We start from the raw sequence: 25,445 nt of genomic DNA on the forward strand, positions 1-25,445 counted from the left end.
CCTGTGGCAGTGCTGCTGGGGCCTGCACAGGGCTTATCCTGCAAATGGAATCTCTGTGGTTAAAGACCTGTCCTGGGAAAAAGGGTATGCCAAGATCAAGTGCTGTTAGTATGAGGTTTGTGGCCACAAATTCTCAGATACTCAAAGACGTAGTCTCTGAGCTTTCATGGGTTTAAATGGGAGTTGGGCATTTGCATTTCATCTGGAAGCCCAAATGTCTTCAAACCTACAGTGTCCTGCGCACCCATATTGATTTCAATGCTGAATTTCTCAGTGCTGTTGGTATCAGAGGAGTGTTGATGAAACCCTGCCCTAGCTGAGGTCAGTGGGGAATGTAAAATGGGCTTAACAAGGTAAAGAGCACCGTAAAACAGATGCTGTTCTATAATGCCATCCTTTTCCCTGGGATGGAACAGCGCTTATACAGACAAGTGAACACAATCCAATCGTTCTGTGCTCTGCCCCCGCAACAACAGTGAAATGCCACTGCTGATAGCTGTGCTGATATTTATGATTCCTATTTAATATGTTTTAAATGAGTTGACGAGCTCTTAAGTATTAACACTAACATCAGTTAGTATCCTGAGCCAGATTCTCTGGGAGGGAAGCCTTGCCATGCCACAGACTATGGTGCAGTTTAGTGCTTCTATCCCGTCTGAAGATCTGGCTCAGTAATTGTGCAGAATGTAAAAGAGAAACCCATAAGTGCTGTAAACAAAGGAAAACTGTTACTCTGGGAGTGTGTTAGTTAGATATTTCAACACTCATAATTAACATCCCTTTCCTAAACTGTGGCACAAACTACTTGCAGAATGGGTTTTTTCTTTTATTGCTGCTAGTTTCAGTGACTAAATTTATTAAGTCATTAGGTTTGCTTGTGGATGTGTGTATTTGCTGTTCTCCTTTGGGTTATAATAAAAGGAGATCTTGGGGAAAAAAAAAAAAAGAGATCTTTATTTATCTGGCAATTTTGGGAATGTTTGTAGGGAAATGGTGAGCAATATGAGCAAAGCTGCCCAGTCTGGGGGGATGCTGAGTGAGCAGCTGGGTTTGAATGCAACAGCAGCCAGTGACAGTTTCCTGCTGGCTTTCCCTGAGCATTGCACATGAAATCTGTCACCCCATGATCTGGGGACACCAGGGGTTTCTGGGGAGCAGATTGCTGGCTCTCATGGTCAGAACCCAGAAACACCATGCTCTTGCTTACTGGGGACCCTTTTTTTTGCACCTCCTGGCTGAGCATGCTCAGTGGCAGGGATGCTCCCAGGCTGGTATGGCAGGGGCTGGCACTGTTTTCTTGAGCAGCACCAGGGCCATCCTTGCCCTGGCAGCACTGTGACTGCACCAGGGCTACAGCACTGTTGGGTTGGCTTTTTTTGAAGGAGCTGACATCTCTGAGGGTGTCACTGCATTGCTGAATGCCCTGAAGCTTTGTGCCCACAGGTTTGACAGCAGTGCCTCTGCATTGATGCCTGTGGAACTTCTCCAGCTTAACAGAAATGCAGAGTCCAGTCAAACTTTCTGTGTTCAAAGAGGCTAGGTTAGATCTACTTGACCAGACCAGGTGAAAGCTGAGGTGGATTAGAAAAAAAATCTGCCCTCTCACAAACCACTGCTAGCCTGTGCTGTGGTGAGGGATTGATGGGCCCAGACATTGCCAACATCTCTCTGAAGAACCAAACTGGCTCAAGTGATGCAGAGGTTGGCTTTTGCTGGAAGTTTCATCTATATTTCCATCTACAGATGGCAGAAGACCCTACTGGGATCAAGGATAAATGAAACATCTTGGTTTTCTAAACCAGAAATAACTTCTGGGGCAATCCATGGTACCTTATACCCTCCCTGAGCAGTCTGACACACTGAGTCCCCCCCAATGGCAGTTGCATCCATTTAGCTCCTTTTGATTCCAAGTGTCATTGAATGTGATCTCCCTTATTTTCTCTGTGATAGCTACTGTGTTGGGTTTTTTTTTTAGACTGTGAAATTTCCAATAAAACTACAGTTAGCACAAACCAGACCTATGTTTGTTTTTTCAAAACAAATCTAATTACTCTTCTTAACAGAATTGCCTTTTGTTCAAGGGACTGGATTGAGATGCAAGAAACAAGTTGCAAGCAGATGCTAATAATTTTGCATGTAAATTACTAACATTTCTTTTACAAATATTTTATGCAGGTTTTTAGTTTTACAGTTAAAAAAAGAACTGCTTTTCCAAGCCACTTTCAGTAATATCTGTAGACACTTAACAAAATACCTCAGGCTCTAAATCTCCAAGTGGTAAACAAATAAATATATTTATTTACTTTGTATGCAAAAATTATTCAGTCAAAGACATATTTCACATCGAGTTAAACTGAGAGAATTTTTTTTTCTACAAATCACAAGCATACTCTTTAATGAGAAGAACTGGTGGGCTTTCTGAATGAGTTGAGTTTGTGACAGTCCTGACAGGAGACCTCTTTGCGCAGAAAATAGAGTCACTGTTTATTTCTTTGTTCAAAGACTGAAAAAAGACTGGGGATTAAAAGATAGAAGCCATCTGTCCTCTCACTTTGTACCTGGTCATGCTATTTCAATCAAGGAGAGAGTTGGAAAAATAATAGCATGGGACTTGTTATTAGCCTGTTTCCAAAGGCCCCTGCAGCAAGTGAGGAAGTGAAGTGGTGCTCATGACCCCGGGGCTTTACTATAGCATTACCTCTGGGGCAGGATGTCCTTATGTCCTGTCAGAAGCATGTGGGGGGCACAGTCTGAGGATCCCTTTGCTGTGTTTACCCACTCTTTATCTGAGATGAAGAGAAAGTATTGGACTCCAGGTCTGCCTATCTAGCACATTTCATCAACAGTGAATTTATCTTATAAACAAAACCAAACAAATAAAAAAACCTCTAAATCTTGCATGCCCTAGAGGTCTGGTCAACAGATCAGTGATTTTCCAAAAATACTTTCTGTTATCTCAGATTTCTGTCTGTGCAGCAGTGGCTGCTGCAAACTGCTTTGTTAGTGTGAAGCCTGTTATGCTCACCTGCACTTTTGTTTTTCTTCCCAGCTCATCTCAGGCTAAGACAACTGAAACAGTTCCCACCTGATTCAGCATAATTGCCACGATTAATTTTGACAGTGAAGCTTGTTCTGCCATTAATATCCCAATAGCCTTTTGTTATTGGTAGCCCCAAAGCTGACAGCAAACGGCATGTGATGAAACTAAATGATGCAGTGTAGCTGAAGGCTGGCCATGGGGCACCAAGAAGATAGCAGTGAAGAAAAACATAAAGATTTGCATGTTAATAAGATTTAGAGGACAGTCTAAATGTCCTCAGGCAGTGCTTGGGAGAGTGGCCTGTGTCCTGCTCCTCTGCCCTTTCTCCTCTCTGGTCATCTGGTTCGTTCTTCATCCTCTTGCTCTTTGTGTCAAGTCCATACATGGTAGTGCCCACAGAGGTTTCTGCTGCTCAGGCCTGTGGGGACTCTGTGACTTGTCAGTTTGGTGGCAGGATGAGCTGTGTCCTGTGGGTGTCTGTCCCCACATGGCACAGTTGAGGCAAGTGAGGTGATGTACATAAGAAGAAGGGTAATAGTAGATAAACCCAGTATTATTTAACTAGAATTTAGCTGTCAAATCTGTGGGTTTTCTGAGGTGCTGAATGGATAGAGCTGGGGTGTTTCATAGTAGTGTTGCCATGGTTCATATCCTGAAGTGGTGTTTCAACTGAATTATGGGGGATGAGGAATCAACCAGCCAACTCACAAAACCAATGGGATGCTTTTGTTTGCTTGTGGTGGAGCTTAAACATTTAAAGGAAAACAATAGATTTTTCTTTATTTTTTAAAAAATCTTCATTATTTTGATGTCTTTACATGCATTTGCTTTAAAATAATATAAGAATTTAGTTGGTTTATTGGTACAAGTGGATATACAATACAGCATCTGCTTTTATGAACTACTGCTGCATGTCATAAAATATTATACTGCAGTAATTTTAAAATAGATATTTAGCTGAAAACCTAATTTGCAATAACTTTTAATTAATTTTTTTTTTCTTTTTGAAACTACATTTTCAAAATGCATTAGCTTTTTTATTTCTTCTTCATTGAAAATTGTGTTAGTTCCATGTTTAGGTCAAATTGGGAGCTATCTTTCACAGCCTGCCAACTTTTTAGTTCCCCTAAAGGGAATTTCCTTGGTAAGTTTTTATTGATGGGGGTAGTGAAGGCATGGAAAGGGGATTGAGTTGTCCAGTTTGGTTTGAGAGCTGCTGCCTGGCTGGGCCTGGTGCCAGGGAGTGCCCCTGAGCCAGCAGTTCAGAGGCAGCTCCTGCAAACCCAGCTCCCAGGTGAGCTGCGCTTTCCCAGGCAAGACAAAGCCTGGAGATAAAGGGCAGCTTTAAGGAACACTTAAACACTGCTCTTTTGGGAAGCTACTTCAAACACCATTTTATAGTGCTCTAAGTCATCTAGATCTCTCTTAAATTGTTTCATTCTCTTTTAAAAATATTTATTTTTCCGGCAGAAAGGACTCCCTCAGATAGGGCAAAATGGCCCGTTTTGCTGATGGTGTTTTTACCTGTGTGGTTCTAATGATTGATGTAAAATTCACGTGTGCAGCACAGCTCTGTGCTTTCTGCTGTGCTTTATCTTCTGTAGCTTCAAGCCTGCCAGGCTCTGCGGGTCTGTTGCACACTGGATTTATTGTCACACCAGCAACACTTTATATAACCCCCAGCCTGCTTGGGAACACGTTCCTGAGTGTTGCTGAATGTTCAGAATGTTCGCTCTTAAACAAGGTCTGCAGTAAATGTGTGGAATTACTCCAGATGCTTTGCTCAGATGTTGGTCATGGGTTTTCCATTGGCAAGGATGGAGAAGCTCTCTAAGACTTGGGAGTGGCAAAGGTTTGGGAGGGAGAATCACTTGCCTGTAGCAGCATCTGCCTTCGCTCACAGGGCTCAGAAATGCTTTGTCTGGGACCTGTAAGAAGGGATTTTTTGCTAAAACAGTTTTGCTTCAGAAAATTAATTTTCATTATGGTTTGAACTTTTTTTGCAAGAATAGTTTTTAGAAAGTTAGTTGGAGAATTTGTTTGCCCGGGGTAAGTTTTCTGCTCAATATCAAAGTCTGGGAAGAAAACCCACCCCACTAACAACCACATCTGACTCACTGAAGGTTTGGAAGCCCACTGCCACAGAATTCCCTGGCCAGCCAGATCTTTTAAAAGAGGTTTCATGTTTCTCTGTTGAGAAAATCTTGAATACTGGAACATAACAAGTACTAGTCCATAGCTGAGTGTAGTTTTGTCCTGGAGACTTCATGCAAAGCCAGCACAAGTGGCAAAGGCAGAGCCACTCCCACAGCCATCACAGGCTCAGGGGATGTCCTGGACAGATCCATATGTGCTCTGCTCCAGGGCAGGTGAGGAAATGCTTCTTGGTACCTGAAGAAATACTTGTGCCAGAAATCTTTAAAATTACTTCTTTCTCTTTATTGAAAGATGTCCAGGCTTTGTGCCAGCATTTCCTCAAGTCGCTTTTGAAATTAAATAGTTTACTTGCTTTGGTACTCCCATTTCTTTAAATCCTCTTAAATGGTTCAGTAACCTGCCCTTTGCCTATAAGAATTTGAAGAAACCTCAGTATTTTAGACAACAAGCATTGTACATTTGCTCATCACAGGGAAGGTATGAGCAAAGCCAGGGGAAGGCATCAGGAACGGCAAGGCTGTCTCTGCTTCTCAGCTCTCTTTTTCTTTCTTTTGCTTAGTATTTCAGTCTAAAGCCTGGCAAATTTCTGACTTCTCCTGCACATTTTTCATGCCTGTTCACTGTAGGCTGTTTTGCAAACCACAGCTCTGCCAGGGAAGGAGAGCCTTGCCTTTCAGCCAGGAGGTTTCTAGATGGGTGTTATTGCTGGGAGCTGGCATTGCTGATGCCTGTTGTTTTCTGTTGTTAACTGCAATGCGTGACCATTGTGTATCACTAAGTGATGCCTAATTTAGAAGATCAGTGATTAATTCTTCCACTGCTTTTTCTTCTTCTCTCTTTCTCTTACTGCAGGATGTTTTCACACCAGAGTGCAAATTTAAAGAATCTGTCTTTGAAAACTACTACGTTATTTATTCTTCCACGCTGTACCGGCAGCAAGAATCCGGACGAGCGTGGTTCCTGGGACTCAATAAAGAAGGTCAAATTATGAAGGGAAACCGAGTGAAAAAAACCAAACCCTCATCGCATTTTGTACCCAAACCCATTGAAGGTATGGAATCTGCCCACTCTCTTCCTCAGTGGGGTTTGGGTAGGGGGAGTTAGCAACTCCAGAGTCAGGGTTTCATGGGTGGGGGTGTTGGGCTTCGAGACCAGAAAGCAGGGAGAAATATTTGTAACACTTCAGGTAAGTGCTGGGCTGCACTGTTAGCATTTCCTCTGCTTTCCTTCTAGTCTCAAAGGGGTTTCTTAACTTTGGGGTGCTAAAGGATGAATTTAAAAGCCCGGCAACACAAGAAATTACTTGTAAAGAAAAGCAGCCAGCAGTTCCAAAGGAATGTGATACAGCAGTGATCATAATGTTGTCTTCTCAGAGGATTTTGCCAATGTATTTCAGTAGGTTTCCAGTCCCATATGGAGTCAGTAGAGACAGGATTTATCTCACCTGATTTTAGACTTTGGCAGTCTGTTCATAGTAACAGAAGAAAAATGGATCCTACCAGCACAGCTGTGGATGTCCTTTATATGTCTACCATGACATAACTTAAATCTGTTTTTTCTCATATGTAAAGACATCCTAGTTAGTCACTGGGGGGTAGAGTTGTTGTCCAAAGTTAGATGGGATGCTGTTGTGCCATATGTCTTCATCACAGTGTGAGGCTTCAGTGAAAGTCATGGAGTTGAAGTTCTGTCCTCCTGCTGATGCCTGTACACTCTATGAAGTGTGCCTCAGGCTCCTGCCAGGACATTTTGCTTTTTGTGGGCTGGCCCCTGATAAATGGAGAGATAGTCTGATAAGCCTAGTACTTAACAGGTACTAACTAGGTTGGGGAAACAACATTTTTTATTACTTGCTTGCGAAAAGCACTACTTTTTAATCCCCAAACTAGGTATGCCTTTCTGACCCCATCTTAGTCCTGCCATTTGTCCCCTTCAGGAACACAGCAGCCTGGAGCTGGCCTTGGCTGTACAGCTCTGTGCTCCCTCTCACTACCCCATGTTGGCTGTGGGAGAAGGTTTGAACTCATGCTCTCCTAACAGGTACCACTCACAAGTGGTGGAGGCTGCAGCTCACTCCACACAGCAGTAGCCTTTTTGAAAGGTTCCCACCTCAGGGGCCGGCTGGTGTGAGTGTGAGGAAAAGACCATCTGAAGCAAAGCACGAGAGAAATTCAATGCAGCATTCCCAGAGTATCTGTGGCCTTCAAACAGGAAATGGAAGTGTTGAAAGAGCAGAGAATGGCCTGGAGCTGCTGGTCCTGTGCTTGTTTTCAACAGCTTCTCTTCAGCCAGGAACCTTTTGTTGTTTGTCTGAGGCATTAGTGGGATTGGTGCCCTAAGCCCTCGCGTTTTGCTAAGGAACAGGGCCTGCTTCAGGCACGGGGTTGGTCACCAGCTTCTCTCTTGCCTTGACCAGGAGGAGAGTGTTTTGCAAGAACCAGCTGGGTTTCCACCTCTTTCTGGTATTTGTTCGCTGCCCGGCTGGGTGTTGCCACTGATCAGTGGGATCCTTTGAATCCACCCTTCTTTTCTAATCTAGCATGCACGGTGTTTGCTGAACAGCTCAATAGTTTCCTTCTGCGTGCCTTAAACTAGGCCATTCCTGCTGCTCTCCTCATGGAAAGCCTTGCCTTAACAGAGCTGCCGACCCACAGCAGAGATCTTATTGCAGCAAATGCCGCTCTGGCTTTCATTTTGAATAACCCAGCCCAGCCTGAGAGCTTCCCTTTCCCGCAGTTGCATCCTCCCACACTTGCTTCAGTCACAGCTGTCACGTAACCTCCCGAGCGAGTGAGCGCCTTGGAAGTTGGCAGCCAAATTAAGGGCTCCTCCACTCCTTCCCTCCTCCACATGCTTTGCAGTCAGGCTCTGTGAGCGCTGCTGCATCAAAGAGCTGGCAGTTTCCCAAGCCAAGGCACGTGTCAGCTTCCCAAAGCATTCAGCTGTCTGGGACTGTGGCTCCAGACGGAGGACTCTGTTCCCAAGCCTAAGATTCATTGTAGGTAGCAGAGGCTTGTGGGGAGGGTTGGAGTAAAACCCGCTCATCTCCACGTGACTTCTCTGCACCGCATCCATCAAAGTCCCCGTGAGCAGAGCTTGCAAGCAGAGATGTTACAGAAAAGGGGCAATTCCTACCCTGTTTTAACAGCTTTTTTCTCTCTATTATGACTCCAAGGAAATACTCAAAGCACTCTCCTGCTGTATTTGCATGTCGGTTCTGCAGAATGCTGTGGCTTGCCCCAGCGTGTGGGCTTTGCTGCTTATTCAGGACACAGCTTCCATCCACAGTAACTTTGCAGCTTCCATCCACAGTAACACCCCCAGGTTTCCTGTTGCTGGGTACCACCACCAGCATTAGCTCTGCCACGTGATGGCTGACACAGGAATGTGTGCAAGGAGGAATCTGCTCCCCCTGGGAAGGAGAAGTGTCACATCCATTGCTGGGAATCACTTCACCTACCACTCAATGGCAGTTATCTCTGAGATGAAACTTCCCAGATGCTTCTGATGTACAGAAAAATTATGCAGCAGTTTAGTGAAAAGTGTGTTCACAGGGAAGGGAGACAGAAAAAAACCCAGATTGCTCCCCACGCTCATTTGATTCCCATTACTTCATCCTGCTTTCTGAATTCAGAAGTCTCCTTGAAATTGCAAATGGACAGCAAACTAATACATAAATAAGAAGTATCCTCACAGATAATGTCTAAGTACTCATGGGAGTACATGTGCATATATACACAGTGGTATCTGGGTATGGATGTGTGTTATCTGTGGCTTTTAGCAGCTACAGCTTTCTGCTGTGTTAAACACTCAGTGTTTTGACTCATGTAGATTGGCAGCATGCTGGAGGTATTCTGTACAAAATTCAATAGATACCAACTGGAAAAGTTGGGTTTTGGTCGGTAGGAGGTTTTTTAGTTTAGTGTAGGTAGGATTTGTTTGTTTTTGGAAATAAGATTAAGCTTGATCAATATGAAAGCACAAAAAACTTACTAAGTAATAACAGGAGAGACGTTAAGTTCCTCTCCCATCTGTGCACAGGCAAAGCCAAGGCAAACAGCCTGGTAGGCAGCAGTTGATGTACTGTGTGGTGCCAGTTTTGCTTCAAAACACACATACGCAACACATTTCTTTTGATATTTTTATTTCTGATCACTGATTATTTGAGCTAAATGAGCCCTAAAGTGAAGACATTGAGATTGAACTAGACTGCACAAGAAATGAGCTTGAGTATAATTGTCACTTGGACAGCAAGCAATCTTTTAGAGAAATTTCAGTCTCTTTAAGTGTCTGTAATGATTAGTGCTGGAACAACCCTACCATCCACAGTGCCTCTTGTTCTTCTAAATATCCAAATCCATCTCAAACAATGTGAGAAGTTTCCAGTCATTTAAATAGGAATGTTATCAGATGCTTACTGTGGATGTGCTCTGTTATTTGTATTTCCTTCTCCTTGAAGACATAACTTCGAGATCACTCTGCCAAAGAGTTATATTTCCTCTCTCTCCTGGCCCAAGCTAGAAAACATTTGAGGTGGCAAATCTGGCCACAGAAGCAGAAAACTCTTCCTCTAAGTCAGCAGAGCAGCCCCTAACTCTGAATTTATGGTACTTCAGCCCTTATGATGTGAACACATCTCAGATACAAAGGTGACCTGTTAATGGCTAGTCTGGATCCATTATTATCACTGATGAGTATCCAAGCAGCCAGATACTGCCCAGTGTCATTCCTCAGGGAAATAGCATCCAAGTTGTGTTAAGGCAGAGTCCTCAGATGTTGTAAAGAAGTACAAGACACTGTTGACTAGGAAAATGCAGTAGGCCTTGTGAAAATTCTTCAAAGGTATCCCCTTAATACATAAAGCATAAAATCACAGGCTTGTGTTGGAAGGGACCTTAAACAACATCTAGTCCCAACCCCCTGCCACCCTCCCCAGATCAGGCTGTTCAAAACCCCATCCAGCCTTGCTTTGGACGCTTCCAGGAATGGGGCATCCACAGCTTCTCTGGGCAACCTGTGCCAGTGCCTCACTCCCCTCACAGAGAAGAATTTCTTCCTAATGTCTAATCTAAATCTCTCCTCTTTTAGTTTAAAAACATTCTCCCTTATCTTATTACTACCTGCCCATGTAAAATATCACTTTCCCAACATCCTAAAAAGTATTCTTAAGAAATCAAACCTCAAAATCTCCACACTCTATCAATCTTTGCTAATGCAGTTCCTCTCTTGGGTCTGTCTTCTGGGGGGAGGCTTTGGTGTGTTTTCTATGCCACACTAACTCACGTGTTCATCTATCAGACTCTTGATCATCTTATTAGATGGCAAACATGATGTATTTTAACCATGATTTTGCTTGGCTTTTTGCCATCCTGTGCTGCCCTTCTTATCTGAACAAAGTGTGATTCCACCTGGCAGCATCCTTCACATTTTACCACCAGACACGCACAAGCTCAAATGCCTCTGAAATGCATCAGCTGGGATTTAGAACACAGTAATCAGAGGCAGAAAACGAGGGTGCCTAATCACTCACTCCCTGATGCCCCTGAGTGCTGCTGCTCAGGCAATTAATTCCCTGCACTGAAGCATTGGCAAATGCAGGCACTCGGGCAGATACCGACACCCAGAGCTGTGGTATCTGTCAAGGGAAGGAGCCCTTCTCTGGGCTGCTGCCAGAGGATGTGTTCTCAGCCTTGCCCAGACCCAGCCAGGCACCATTTGGCACATGGTGATCCTTCAGGGCTGCCCACCTGCTGAATGGCAGCTTAGAAAAATTTTGGTTCCTCCTAACTCACAAGGATCTGGGGCAAGGAAAGATACAGAGTGAAGATGGGCGGGTGGGAAATATCTAAGGTGCTTAATACACTTTTTGCCATATTCTAGAGAAAGGAAATGGAGTTTGTTGCATCCCCTGAACCTCCTCAACTTGCAGTGATGCCAAGTGAGAAACTCTAGGGTCAGGACACAAAACGATGCTTCCCAAACTCAGGCAGTCCCTGATGCCCAGCGTGATTTCAGTGTCATCATGTGGGTGGTGTGCCAGTGCCATGTCTGGGAAGCAGAAATGAGAGTGGGATCCTGTGCCAGCATGTAGGCAAGAGTTTGAGCTGTTTCTGGGTGACAGGCAGCCCCTTCCACGCCTTTGCCTTCAGGAAGAATGGTCCCTGCCACCACCTTCCTCCTCACTTGTACCCTCAGTCTCCTTCCTAATTGGTGAGTTTGTTCTTTGTGCAAATTTTTCCCTTGTGCCTGTGAGTGGCAGGCACTGTGGGTTAGCAGGGGAGCAGGGAATTGAAAGCTGCAAGAACCAGTCATGGGCACAGCTCCACTGCGTTCACCCCCTTCCATTAATGCCTGCAGCTCTTCAGCAGATCAGGCTAACAGCACTTTGCAATTAAATCATGAATATGGATGTGTTGATTGGAATCTGGGGCATAGGAGCTGATTATCTGATTGAAACTCCAAAGCATTAGCTTGGTTTCCAGACATTAAGGGCTGTATTTGGCTTGGTGTGTGGGTGTGGGTGGGTGGGAGAAGCAAGGCAAAGCAGGGAGGGAACTCTTGTTCTAGCTGAATTGCTCATCCTTCCAAAACTCCTTGTGCTGTGTGCTCCAGCAGACCTCCCAGGCGTCTGGGTGTGCCGACTGTCACACTGCTGCTGCTTTACCTTGGTGCAGGTGACAGGGAAGTGTGTCTGCACACACACACACAGGGATCCCAAAGAGACCAGCCAGTGAGTCCTGGACCCCAAAGATGTTCTTTCAAAGCTGGGAAGATCTGGGCACTCACAACAGTCCATTTGCAAACACCCCCTCCCCAGTCCATGACTAACATCTCCCCACGTGAGTCACGCTCAGACTTCCTCAGTACAAAGAGGAACAAGCTGCAGTCCAAGAGCCTGTGTTGCACAACACGTTGGGCTGTCCTTGAAGCCCTGTGCCTGTGCAGATGCAGGTGTACACACCTGTGTGTCACAGTGCAGGGGGTTTACAGCCCCTGCTGAGCCATGGCCACAGCTCAGCACTCGTGCACAAGCCTCTTGAGCGGGAGAATATCCAGGCATCTCTTGTGCATGATGCCATGTAAGTACTGCATACACTGATCCTGTAGGTGTATCTAAATACTGAAAAATATGCTTGTCCTATACTGCTACAGATTTTCTGGCATGGGCTGTTAGCCCAGCCTGTCTGGTACAGAGGCTTTGACAGCTCTGTCTGAAAAGCTCAATGTGAGCAGTCTCCAGCCACGCCCCACATCAATATTTCTATCATGCACTAGACTGGAAGATAAGCTAATAGTTCCTGCCCTATTTGTTTGCCAGGTACAGGGTTTCCTTCATTTGTAGCTGCAAATGTTGTTTACTGCTGCAGCTTGGTTTATATTCATTACTCTGTGGGCCTTGTTAGCAGCTCAAGGTTTTTGCCCAGAGGCCATGTTGAGAGGCAGGGAGTTGAGGAAAGGCAACATGCCATGGTGCTGCTGCAGCATGTATGCGTTCACCTGTGTTCAGTCTCTGTGATTAAGCATCTGGCCCAACCTGGTGGGTTATTGGGGAGGGGTGTGGGCAAGATGAGCTTTTTACGTGCAGCTGTCTGAGGGAAGAATTCATGGAGGCCCCTCCAGTTCCAGCCTGGGACCAGAGATGTCAGGATGAAGGCAACAGTGTGCTTGAGACAAAACTGTGTATGGAACATCAGGGGGAATGTCAGGGGCACTGGGACAACTCTGGCACAAATTCGTAATTCTGCTGGGCAAACATCACATCCGAGAATAAGGTGAGTCACAGAAGTGATGCACACCCTCAGTGCTCTCCAAAGACTCTGTAACTCAGGATAAGAAATCACAAGGGCAGAGGTTTTCCTCAATTGTTAACTGTTCCATACTTTCTTTAGGATTTTATTGGGTACTTTGCCACGACAGGCAAATTCACCATTACCGTGTTGTTGAGCGACACTCTCCAAGATGTGAGGGGCACTCAGGACTGAAAGGGGATGTGAGGGCCCTTTTCCATCTCTTGCTACCATGCTATGTATTGTCCTTGCACCATCCGTTGTATGGGCATGATGGACAGTCCTGGCAGTGCTCATCCTGGCCCAGACCCATGGGACAACTCCTACATTTTCTCTTTTTTTCTAATTTTCATGAAAAAAATGGCTCCAGTACCAGTAACAGTTTGCAGAGCAGTACCTCCTTTGAGCCTGGCTGGGAGTGTGTGTGTGTGTGTGTGTGTGTGTGTGTGTGTGTGTGTGTGTTTAAACTGCTTTAAAAGCCTTGCATGAAAAATACTCTATGGGAAAAGTAATGTTTTTTCACTGCTCATATATTCAATTCAATATCCCTCCTATTAATACACAGTTGACTGCACTTCATCTCTGTCCTGTATCGTTGCATGGTGCTATAACTGTTTATCTAGTCAGGAGTAAAAATGGAGAGCAATAATGTCATTTTCAGTCTACCTCTAATTGCTGGGATTTATTTGCAAATCAGGGGAGATTATAGATACAAGCGCTTACATTGACTTTTTATACATGGGGTATTTTTTTCATTTCTTCAGATAGTTTTTGAAGTTTTGTTCTTGTTGATTACCCAGAACCAAACCCTGATAGGCTCTGTCATGTGTTGGATCTCTGTGCCATTCTTTGTGATGTGACAACTTTACAAAATAAAGCAGTGCACAATCATTTCTTCATTTCCTAATTTTTGCAAACATCTGGACATGACATTTGCAGTCTGGACCTACCTTATGTTCTCAACTCCATTGTGCCTGCCTTTGAGATGCTTCACTCTTTCAATCACGATTACACCCTGCCACATGTGCAGTGAGCTCATCAGAGATGCTCCCCTTGGTGTGAGCAGCCCATGCCCCTGCTCTGGCACACCTCACATGGCACAAGGACAGCCATGAGGATTTACAGAATCACAGAATTCTGTAGTCCCTGTGGACTTAGTCCCCATGGTGAGTTGGATAAATGCTCTGTCCTGCCCAGGACATGGGGATGAGCCATGCCTTGGGCAGACATTGCCTTCTCTGGCTGTCTGGGCTCCAGCAAGTACATTTTTATAGGACATGCAGTGCATAGCCAGAGTCTGGAGAGAAGGTGCCCTCCAGCCACCCTGTTCTCAGGTGCTGCCAGACAACCACGCAAAGCTGGGACAGCTCCTGACTTGCTGTCACTCTGAACTCATCCCATGTGTCTGCTCACAGCCCTGACCTTGGCTGGCTGGCTTGATTTACAGAGGAATAAATAGGAAGTGCCAAGAGCAGACCTCGGCTCTCGGCCAATGGAGCCAAATGGGCTTGAGTCACCACTTCAGATCCACAGCTCAATACCCAGAAGGCTTGCATGGCTCAGATGCAGGTGTAGTTCTGATTCAGGTCTCAAGGGCTTTTGTTGCAGGTCAGGGGCTGGGAACCAGGTCATTCTTGGACCTGTTGTTAGATAATAATCAGCATCTCAAGGCAATATATGGTTCTGTGAGCGAAAATGTTTATTTTATATATATGAATATAACATGAAAAAACTGTTAAGCACATAAAACCTAGAAAGATTTATCTGTGAGCAGTCAATCCCCTGTTTCTCTCTCTGCCTTGAAAGAATGCAGAGACAGAAGCAAAAGGCAGCAAGGGCAGGTGAAGGGATCCTGCTCAGTAGCAGGAGCTGCTGCTGCGTCATAGAGGTTTTGTAAGCGTGTGTATGTGTGTGTGTTTGCAATGGGGCTGGAATTCAGCATCATATACCAAGAAATAATTTGTTATGGTCACGACTGTCTGTGACTTCAGGGCTCTTAATGGGTGTCTCTTCTGTTTGCAGTGTGCATGTACAGAGAGCCATCGCTGCATGAAATTGGAGAAAAACAAGGACGCTCAAGGAAAAGTTCAGGGACACCAACCATGAATGGAGGCAAAGTTGTTAACCAAGACTCGACATAGCTGACAAATACCCTCCCTTCTTCCAACTCCTCCCCTCCCACCCACCTACCCACCCCACCTGGCGAAACCACACTGAGACGATGACAACTGAGCAAGGCAGGACCTACTGGTAGTGGCTTGGAGTGTGAACTCCAGAATCTTTCTTTGTGTAGGACGAGAAAATCGAAACCCAGATCCTGCCTGTTGCAACGTTTTAAAAAACAACAACAACAACAACAAAAAAAGTGAAGAAAAAATGTTTTAAATCAGGACTCCATTAACATTTTCAAAAGCAAACTGTTTGCTCTGTGATCAAAGGGGAAAAAAAAAATCTCATCTCTGCATAATAATAATAATAACAACTAATAAATATAATAACAATAATAATAAAGATGTTACCTTTAAAAATAAAACAAAGCTTTTGGAAAATTGAACTTAGCATATGATGTGCAACAAACATGTGGGAATTGCATCCTGGGACTGTGCTTTCTGTCTTATCCTTTCACCCCACGGTCACACCACGGTTTTTAACATCCTTGCTTCCCTGGGGATGGATGGGATTTTTCACAAAGCAGGAAAGGTAGGGATGCATTATGACTGTGTTTGCTCTGCTATCAGTAAAATATGGCCTGCCCGAATTAGGAGCCTGACAGTTATGGGCAATGAAGTAGCTACTCTGTATTCAGCCTTTTCCATCTACATTCAAACCCTGCGTAGTTATTTGTTGCTAATGTCACTCCATGAGTATGTCTGACCCAAGTCTGGCATTTTGTGCCTTTTTATCATAATTATTTATATTTATAGGCTTGTTTTACTGTATTAGTTTCCAGGGGAATTTCAGAAATGGGTTTTCAGGTCTCACCGGATGAAGTGATCATATTTATTAGGGTAGAGTTAGGAGATAAAGGGCAGGAGGGATAGCTGCTTGCTTTAAAATATGAAGCAGATCAAGAAATGCTACTGAAATCCTTGCTGTCAGACGGAAATGGTGAGGCATGTGCTGTATGAGAGGGTAACAGGATTTCAGCAATGGACTAAGGGATGGAGGGAGGGAGTAGATGGGGTGTTCCTAGGAGGGAGCAGGTATAGCGGAACATGGGTGGTTGTGCCTGTCTGGCTGAGTCAGGGTGAGGACATTTCCTTCTAGCAGCTGGGGTCTCCCTAAATGTTCTGGCTCCACACTTAACACACATGTTCAAAGCAGAGGCTGCAAACCCCTGCAATCCCCAGCCTTACCACTGTGATGGTCTGAGGCTCCTGAGATGCTGCAGCAGCCTGGGTATGGATGTGGGCACGAGTCTTGCGAGTGCCAGGGCTGCAGATGCTGGAGACGCACTTCAGAAATAAAGAATTCCCAAATGGGGAAAGGCCAGGGCTGAGCCCACCTGCAGTAACCATGGCTTTGGTGGGGACTGGCAAGGCCCTCCCTGTCTGGCGCTTTCTGTCCTTGTGGGTCGGGGGTCAGCAGGGAACCCTCGCTGCTGGGTGGGGCTGAAGCAAGGCAGTTTGGGCTGCTGCCCCATTTTCTGATCACACACATTAACCTCAGGTTCTGACCACTTTTGGCTGCCAGGGCCTGCAGGCACAAGCAGCAGCAGCAGTGATGCAGCTGCTGTGATGAAAACAGGCACTGCCCTGGCCGATGGAGCTGGGCAGCCTTTGCTACTCAGGCCATGGGCACAGGTCCTTCAAGGGGTAAAAAAAATGAAAAAGCAATCACCCAAGGGCCTGGAGACAGGGCAGAACAGCTCTTTACACACGGGGAAGTAGCCTGAAGCCTTGCAGTTACAGGCTGGGTGGGCATGTGCATCACTCTTAACGGGCACGTATGAAATCCCAAATACCACCTTAATTGTGGAGGCTCCTGTGCCATCTTGGCCAATGCCTCAGCTGGCCAGCAGCCACACAGGCAGAGCTGCTATGGCTGTGGGAGAGGGCAGTTCCAGGGCTGGCCACAATGCTCCTGCAAAGCCACTCTGCCCCAGGTGCCTCCCTCCCCACAGGGCCTCCTCCCCGTCAGGGCTCGGTGAGCGGCTCCGTACGGGAAGCAAACAGTCAGCCAAATCTCAAGGTTATGGAAGACTCCCAGGATCAGCATGAAGGAATGAATTTCAAGCATGTCCTTTTGTGTTTTGGAAAAGTTGAAACCTTGAAATAAAGAGCCTCTTGCCATGGCTCTGCTGCCTAACGCTGCACCTATATCAGGCAACCCCCCGCCCGTGCTCCCCGTCATATCAGAGTGACTTACTGCTGCCCTCCAGCCCCACAACACTGGAGCAGAGTCATTAACATCTTCAGCTTGTCAACACACACCCAGCCCCATACGATGTAATTCATTGCCTACATTTAGCTCCCTCACAAACTAGAGAGCACCCCAAATTAAAGGATGAGGGGCTCCTTGCTCACTGGAGACATGTACACTCAAAGAAATGGGAGTCTCAAGGCCAACATGTTGAGCTAGCAGTTTCCTGAACTAACCAAGTCACCAAACACCAGGCCATGTTTAGGCACTGAGCCAAGGCTCTTCCAGCTGCCCTTGTGGAGAGAAAGCCCAGCACCTGCCACAGAACAGAACACCCACAGCACACCTGGATACCACAAGCCTCTTCTGGACCCAGCCATGGGCAGCTTGCCAAGGGCACTGATGTCATCTAGAGCAGCTCCAGCACAAGAGACTAAAAATTCCTGTGGCCTTATGTGCAGGATACCCTTTGCCTAAGCCCCAAAAAGCTGTGGGCAACAGCACACCCAGTCCTACCACGTGCTAATTTTTCCATTGTGAGATTCACTTATCACTTCTACACTAGGCTTTTACTTTGTTAATAGTCTTTGGACAAATTGTTACAAGAATCCCTGGAAATGCCATATCCAGGCCTAAATGTCAAAATAATCTGCTCCTTTATGGTGTTTGAGCTAATCCCTTTCATGTGACACTCACTGAGTTTGCCCACAGCGAGAGCCAATTGCTCCTGCTCTCACCCCGTGTCTGCATGACCTCGGAGCAGGGCTTCTGCCATGTGTTGAAATTAAGTGCTGGCTCTTCTTGATCCCTGCTTAACCATGAGCCACATAGGATGGCATAAACCATGATAAAAGCCCTGAGGAAATACTGGGCTTTTCCTTGACCTCTAGGAAGCTGCAAAAATCAGCTCATGGTGTAATGCAGGGACTCCTGACATCATGGCAGCCCAAAAACCAGTGAGGCTGCACAGCCCAGCTCCACAGTGTCCACCTGCACCAGCTGCAGACTGGGAGCTGCTTGGTTCCACATGCCCCAACACCTTCCAGATGCCTGGGAAAGCCCAGGGGATCCACAGCTTGTAGATACCATGTAGGGTTTAATGTATTTTCTTTACACAAGTGTCTTGCAAACTCTATCCCCAGGCCTTATCTCAAGGAGGTCATGCGGGTTTTGTAGATTATCCATCTGCTGCTTCCCAATTTTCAGGGAAGAGGGGAATCCACAGAGAATTTTTTGCTTACTTTGAAGGTCCTACAGTCTTTTCATTGCTTCTCACTCTTCTTGCTTGGTGTGAAAGTCTTGGTGAGTGATGAGGTTTTTTTCATTCGTTAGCCACACATACAACAACCATTTAGGAAGCTTTGTGACTCAGTTTAACATTATAGTGACCAGAGCCCTTGTCTGGCTGCATGTGATACCAGCAGGACAAATTCCCTTGCTATGATGGCATGGCTTTGGGCAAACACCTACCATAGAAAAATAAATGATAGAAAAGAAGCATGTTTTGGTCTAACCTGGCCCATAGCTACTGTTAACTCTGGTAAGGCTGCAGCAAACCTTTGTTCTGTGAATAACTGATGCTGCTACAGAAGATCTTGAGCATTAGAAGTTCAGCAGCAGCAAATACTTCACAGAAATATGAGTACATTTAAAGCATTCATTTTGTTTCACCCTGTTTTTAATTGGGATGTTGGCACAGTTCTGGCTGTATATGCTGTGCAAGACAGCCCCTCTCACCTATGCATCCAGGGCAAAACCTGATAAAATGGCTCCAGTTTGGACCATAAGGATTTTCCTAGGAAGAAAGTGCAGAAAAAGCTACAGACAAGCATGCCATACTGTGCCAGCAAGTTCTGCCACAAGTGTCAGCACTGGCATGTGACAATGTGCTATAAAGTGAAGCTGACACTCAACAAAGCAATTTATGAAGGTTGTCTGTCAACAACATTTTTGTGTTTGCGCTCAGAGAGGTTCTGGCTGATAAAGGCCCACGCAATCCCTCAAGCTGTCACGGGCTTCACTTTACACCTTTATATTTTAAACTGCACTGATTGTGCACCAGGAGAGTTACTGCCCCAGAAAGGCATCATTGCCACACTGAGCAATGCTGAAGAGGAGATGGAGTAAGCACCCAAGGCTGGGCAGAACTAGCAGGAAACAAAGTGTGCTAACCTTCCTCATTCCATGCCAGCAAAACTGCAGCCTGGATGCATAATTGGCATGAAGAAACATCTTCATGAGGATGACACTTCCTAAACAAAGAAGGCATAGAATTCTCATTAGTTAAAGCACACAAACCCAGGCGTTACTAATGGGCATGCAGTAAATACACTACTATTAACATGGGGAAGATGTTGGCCCCAAAACATGTCCAGCACTAAAGCTCTATTAACTGGGGCATAGCTTAGCCCTTGTTCTAGATGGCGAGGATCAGTTTGTATGTCACTGCATCAAGGAAATTTAAAACAAGAAAAGACACAAGTGACTGTCTTCAGGGACAGATTTCTCTCCCAAAACTGAAACAAAATGTTTAGTTGCTGCTGTGGGATGACCCACTGCACACACCTAGGAGTAAAACCAGAAGAAACAGCACTGCCCTTCCTTAGTGAAGCAGAGATGTTTCCATGGCATTCACATTTTCCCTCTCCCACTACCAATGCTTCAGCCTTCTAGCCTGGAAAGCTGTTTCCATGGAGCAGAAGGCATCAAGGCTCACATCCTCCTCACCTGCACAGAGTTAAGCTTGACTGCTCTGCTTCAGCTGCTGAGCTACAGTCATTGGGCATCCACCAATTTCCCCATATTCTTCTTACACACCTTTATTAAGGGAAAAAAAAAAAAAAACCAAATAATTCCATAGCCAGGCTGATACATTTTTAGCACCATATTTAAGAGCATGAACATCTCAAAACTGCTGAAACATTTGTGGCCACGAAGTTAAAGCTAAATAACTCCCATTTCAGGACAGAGGATTTCTATTCATGATAGTTGCATAATGAACTGCTGCATGCACAGAAAGTTGGACATCTTCCCAGCCTGCCTCCCTCTTGGACTTCAGGCAGCTTCTCCATGGCAAAGGAGGTCTAGGCCAGCATAGCTCCATTTCACCACTGCATTCAGCAGGAATTGTGGTGATGCAAACACAGGGAGCTCACATAGACTCCAGAGAATTCCCAGCTGAGGCAACTGGAGTTTCAGTGCAGAAAAATTTGACCTTCTATGGTCAAATGTCCTTTCTGGAAAGGACAGGATCTCTCATCAAACAATTGCTTGAAAAGAAAGAAGGGAGTTTGTTTTATTCAAAATACTCTGGTGCAGGCACAGGGATAATCCATCTTTGGAAAATGCCATTAATGTTTACTGGGCAATACAAATGGAAAAAAAAACAAGGCATTATCAATTATTAAAAAAAAAAAAAAAAGTGTGGGTATGGGATCTGAGAAGTAGCAGAGGATAACCCTCCCAAGAGTCTATTAAGAATAGGTTATATATTGTTCCATTTTCCATGCTCATTACAATCACTGCCCCAATAATAGCTGCGTGCTGTGCCTTTCTCTATTCTAGTACAATTTTCCCCGTGGGAACTAAATAACTCCATTTAAATACTGAGCAGAGCTGGTAGAAGAAAGCAGGATGGTTCTGCTGTACTACCCTTGTGTGCAATCTGTATCTGAGGGAGCTGGTTGCGACCCTGCTTTCTCATAGATTGATACAAGAATAAAGGGACAGCCCTAGGGAGGAGGAACACGTTGGTCACTCCAACTAAATGACATTGTGAAGGACAAATTATGTCAGACTTAATAACTTTCAGAAATTAAGGCTTTGGTGAATTTTAATTCCTTGAGCCTTAAGAAAAATTGCAGGGAGAAAAGCAACCAGTGGATCCATCTTAATGCCAGTCCCTAAGCAAGGACTTTGGTGACGTTTAAGTCTCTATATCCAGCTCCTGGCTTGTCTCCTATGTATGGTGATGCTTTCCTTTCTCAGAGGTCTGAGTTTCCCTGGGAGATCCTCCTCTCTGAGTCCTTGGGCACTGTGGTCCAAAGAGGGCAGGGCAGTTCCTGCTTGGGCAGCAGTGGGACCCCAAACTAAGTGCTCTGCTCAGGCTTTCAGCTGATGGCCCAAGCCAGAGGGGCTCCTCACAGAGTCCTCCCCAGGGCACCTCATGCCTCCTCCAAACATGCCAGGAAAGACAGGAAAACAAAGCTCATCATCCTGAGCAACTGTGCTTCCCAGGACCCTGATTTGTGCAGAGCCCACAGCAAGAACCCCAAAATCTCACAGATGTCAGCTCCCCTGCTGTGCTGTTCCCAGTCTGGGCTATGGTGCCAGGAGCAGCCCCAAGCAGGGGTTATGAGGATCACAAAGCTTATGGAGTGATCAGATGATAACAGGACACTGCAAAGGGGAAGAATGTCTGATTCAACTGTGCCTCTCAGGGGTCACTTACACGCTGTGACTCTGACACTGCCACTTTTTAATTTTATTTTCCAACTTACTGCACAAGCTGGCAAGTCAAATAGTTTCACTCAATTCACCATTAAACAAAGAAGAAAGGCAGTGCACAGGGAACAAGCTTTACTTGACATCAACTCAATTTGAAGATCAAAAAGAGGTGTGTTTAACTTTGTATTATCTTCACTTTTTAATTTTCACTGGGTTTTGTTCTTCCTGCTTTCAGACAGCAGAGAAAGCAGAACTAATAGGGAAAACACTGACTTCTGCTGTGGGAGCAGAAAACATTATCTCACAAACAGATGGGATATTCTGGTGACTCCCAGCTCAGTTCCTCTGGGCTTCAGATGAGGAGTTTTCACATGAGAATATAATGAATTTTCACAAGGTCACAGTTAGGGTGCTGTGAGGCTTGTCCTTCACTGGCAAGTTCATGTGATTCTCCCAGCAAGGTCAATGGGCTGCCAGGTGGGACCTAAATCTGAATTCAAACTGTGCATTCAGGGTGTGGAACCAGAACTTCCCAGGGAAAGTTCCCTATGGGTACTTAGAGATCTAAATTTGCCATGGAAAAAGGTCTAGTTTAAATCACCATCTTTGGATTTCACTTCCATATTTGTCCCTATAAAACCAAACTCAACTTCTAAATTCTATGCACACCTCTGTATTCTTGAATCTCCAAATTCAAACACTAGATTATTTCAGAATTTTATTCCATCTGTAGGATTAAATAGGCCTTGTATAAATTGGTAGCATTTAAAATAAGAAAAAAGCTCAGTATTGGCAATATTTAATGGCCAAGGAACATAAAAATGTAGCTCTAGACATGCCCAAACTGGGGAGTCCACATCCATGTAGAAATTTAACTTCAACTGCTGCAGTTTGATCTCACTTATTATTAATTAAGTAAAACCAGTTTTCTGTTCAGAAATATGTTCCTTGGGACAAGCTATTGCAAGCACATCAGCAGGTGGTGGCTTCAGAGAGAGACAGAATGGATGCCGTCCTGAGAGTCAAAGCTGGGGGTACTTCAAACAGAAAGACGTGCTCATCAATAAAAGGAAATCTTTCCAAAGTAAGCATGAGCTGGTTCCAGGTGAAGGCTTTATCTTTTCTTTGTAAAATAGTTGCCTGCTCCTACAGATTTGCAGGAATAAATTTTACATCCTATGTAGCTTGTACTAAAATAACTGACCAAAAAAACCCCCCAAAACCCAAACAAAAAAAGCCCATCAGTTCCATACTGCCGCCCATCTGGATTCTGTTTTGTTTTGGAAACTTTAAGGAGTTGAGAATCAAACTCACCCCCAGGGCAACTCCAATGAAATCAATGTGAAACCCTGGGAATTATTCTGGCCCAAGTCTCATTTTCTCTTTAACTGCAGGAACCAAGGTCATTTTCCCATCTGGATTTTGCAGACGCTTCTGCACATACTGATGAGTTATGCATTTTATCAAACCTTGACCATCATTTTGAGGGCTAGAAAATGATTGCACAGTGTCAGAGGATCACAGGAGATAGGATGAAGACTCTTGGTGTTAAAATCCAGACCTCACATTTACTATGTGCCACCTCTCCTGTGTCCCCAAAGTCATATCCAGTATCTTTCCAGAGTGCAGGGCAGGAATCTGTCCTCCTTTGTCTCCAAAATCTCACACTTAATGCCAAATGACACCACACATCCTCTATCTTAACTTCAGGGAAGTTAAATTTTTCCACATCTGTAGGTTTTATCTAACAGTGTGACCAGCATTTTTTCTGGTGGTTGAAGGACTGAAAAAAAACCAAACTGTAGGTTTTTGGTTTTGGGGGGAGAGTGTGTCTATCTGTCTGTCTATGCCTATCGGCCTGTGCCCCTCTTCCCTCCTCAGTAATCCCCTCTGTGCCAGCATATGTGATGTCTGGATGGATCTGGCCCTGCAGGAATCTCTGATGACAGAAGAGCATCGTGCAGTCAGCCTACCTTAGATCCTGGCTTGGTCAGCACCTTAAAAACTGCTTTTGAGAATTTGAGGGCAAAGACCTCACACGAGCAAGCAATTAGAGCAATTGTTCCAAGTTTCAAAAAAGGTAGATGGGTCAAAAAATGCATAAAGGATTGTCTGCAGACACCTTCTCCATCACAAAGTGGTCTGTGTCAGATATACTAGCCAAGGCTCTACCTGATACATTCAACCTCATCACGGCAACAAAACATGCCATTCAAACATGGCAGTGACTGTAAGACAATATACTGGAGATAAAGGGTCTGCAAAAGCAATTCCTGACCAGAAGTAGACTGCACAAGGCTATATTTTAATATCCTGAGCAGAGAATTATTTGCTGTTTAGTGTGTTTTAAAATGTTGTCCTTCTGTGCAATTGATAGCTTTTACTGCTCCTGGACAGAATAACAAACAGCTGTGCTGCTAAATAAAAGAGATCTTTTGGATCATCTCAGAGCACTGCCTTGGCAGCCTTGGAGCCACAGTGACTTGTGGACAGGGTGAGTGGTTGTGGGGCAGATTTGCCAGCTGGTGCAGGCACTTGCAGCTGTTTAGAGTTCATGTATAAAAGATCTCATCACAGATTATTAAAGGCAGAAAGGACAGTTGTAAATCAGAGAGTCTGACCTCTTGTGTAACACAGACTGGTGATTTCAGAGCAGCAGTCAGAGATTAGCCTGACCAGAAGTACCCAGCTGGGCAATGGAAATTCTGCTCTTAGCTCACTGGAATCTCACATGCCAGTGTTGTAATTCCACAATGCAGCAGAGAGTTCATTCAGAGGCTGTAGACCAGGTAATCAGATTCTATGCAGGTTTACTTCTTGATTATTTATTCAATAAGGATCACATTAAAAGCCCACTGGAGGCAGTGAGAGACTCCTGTTGACTTTGCAGCAGCCTAAATCAGACCTGAAGCGCTCAGAGTTTTAATATGCACAATTGGAATTTGGTAGCGTTGCTTCCAGAGGTCTGCATCAAATTATGAGCACATTCAGAGGAATGTGCTTATCACACATCTTTACTTGCCCGAGGGTAACCTCTTATAACTCGTTCCAAGCAGCTTTCCTACTGGGACTGACACTTCCTCAGATGACCTCTGAACTAGGATCACCTACTGACCTCTTTCCATGCAAAAATGATTTTTTGGCCAAGATGAAGCAAAGCATGGCTGGTAAGGATGGCAGAGAGACAGAGCCAAAGCTCAGGAGTTAGGAGCAGTTGGGGGAGAGCTGTAGGAAGGACTCCAAATAGCTTTGTGTGAAGTCTCAGCTAATGTTGCCTGATCCCTCTATTTTATTTCCCCTTCAAAACAGGACACCACATGCACTCCTTCCTCCCACTCTCCTGCACCACCATTCTCCTCCAGCAAAACCTGAATGCTGTCTTTTGTCAGAGCTGCTAGGATTCCTGCAGAGCACAATAAACCACAGAAACTGCCCATATTGGTGGATTCTGGGGTAAAACCTTTCTGGGTGCTGGGCCACATAAGCCAAAAAAAAAAAAAAAAAAGGGTTCTCTGGAGCTGACAATCCTTGCTATGTGTAAAAGCACCAAAGAGAATGATCTGTCACTATCTGGATACATCAGACATGGAGCCAGAATATGTTACATTGTCTGTTGACCACTTTATAATCTTCTATCGCATCTGTGGAAGATT

General features: G+C 45.0%; 1 protein-coding gene and 1 long non-coding RNA gene across 13 annotated transcripts in view; one reads left to right on the forward strand and one right to left on the reverse strand.

Moving 5' to 3' along the window:
- Positions 1–16,443, forward strand: part of FGF12 (fibroblast growth factor 12) — a 236,672-nt gene extending 220,229 nt beyond the window's left edge. For 2 of the 5 annotated variants that reach the window (XM_069023977.1, XM_069023976.1), the window contains 2 exons: positions 6,050–6,248; positions 13,087–13,857. In XM_069023977.1, coding sequence (XP_068880078.1) covers positions 6,050–6,248; positions 13,087–13,460 — 573 coding nt within the window. In that variant the 3' untranslated portion in view covers positions 13,461–13,857. Of the gene's footprint in view, positions 1–6,049; positions 6,249–13,086; positions 13,858–15,006 lie in introns of those variants that run through there. The other 3 variants (XM_069023981.1, XM_069023978.1, XM_069023980.1) reach the window with 3 other exon arrangements.
- A 28-nt stretch (positions 16,444–16,471) lies between these two features.
- The window catches only part of LOC138114493 (uncharacterized), a 154,961-nt gene continuing 145,987 nt past the window's right edge, over positions 16,472–25,445 (reverse strand). For 7 of the 8 annotated variants that reach the window (XR_011152653.1, XR_011152657.1, XR_011152654.1 and 4 more), the window contains 3 exons: positions 20,074–20,163; positions 19,519–19,598; positions 16,472–18,812 (listed from right to left, as the gene is read on the reverse strand). This is a non-coding gene — a long non-coding RNA (uncharacterized lncRNA). The other variant, XR_011152656.1, reaches the window with a different exon arrangement.

Source organism: Aphelocoma coerulescens, chromosome 9, assembly GCF_041296385.1.
Source record: "Aphelocoma coerulescens isolate FSJ_1873_10779 chromosome 9, UR_Acoe_1.0, whole genome shotgun sequence".
Taxonomy (NCBI): Eukaryota; Metazoa; Chordata; class Aves; order Passeriformes; family Corvidae; genus Aphelocoma; species Aphelocoma coerulescens.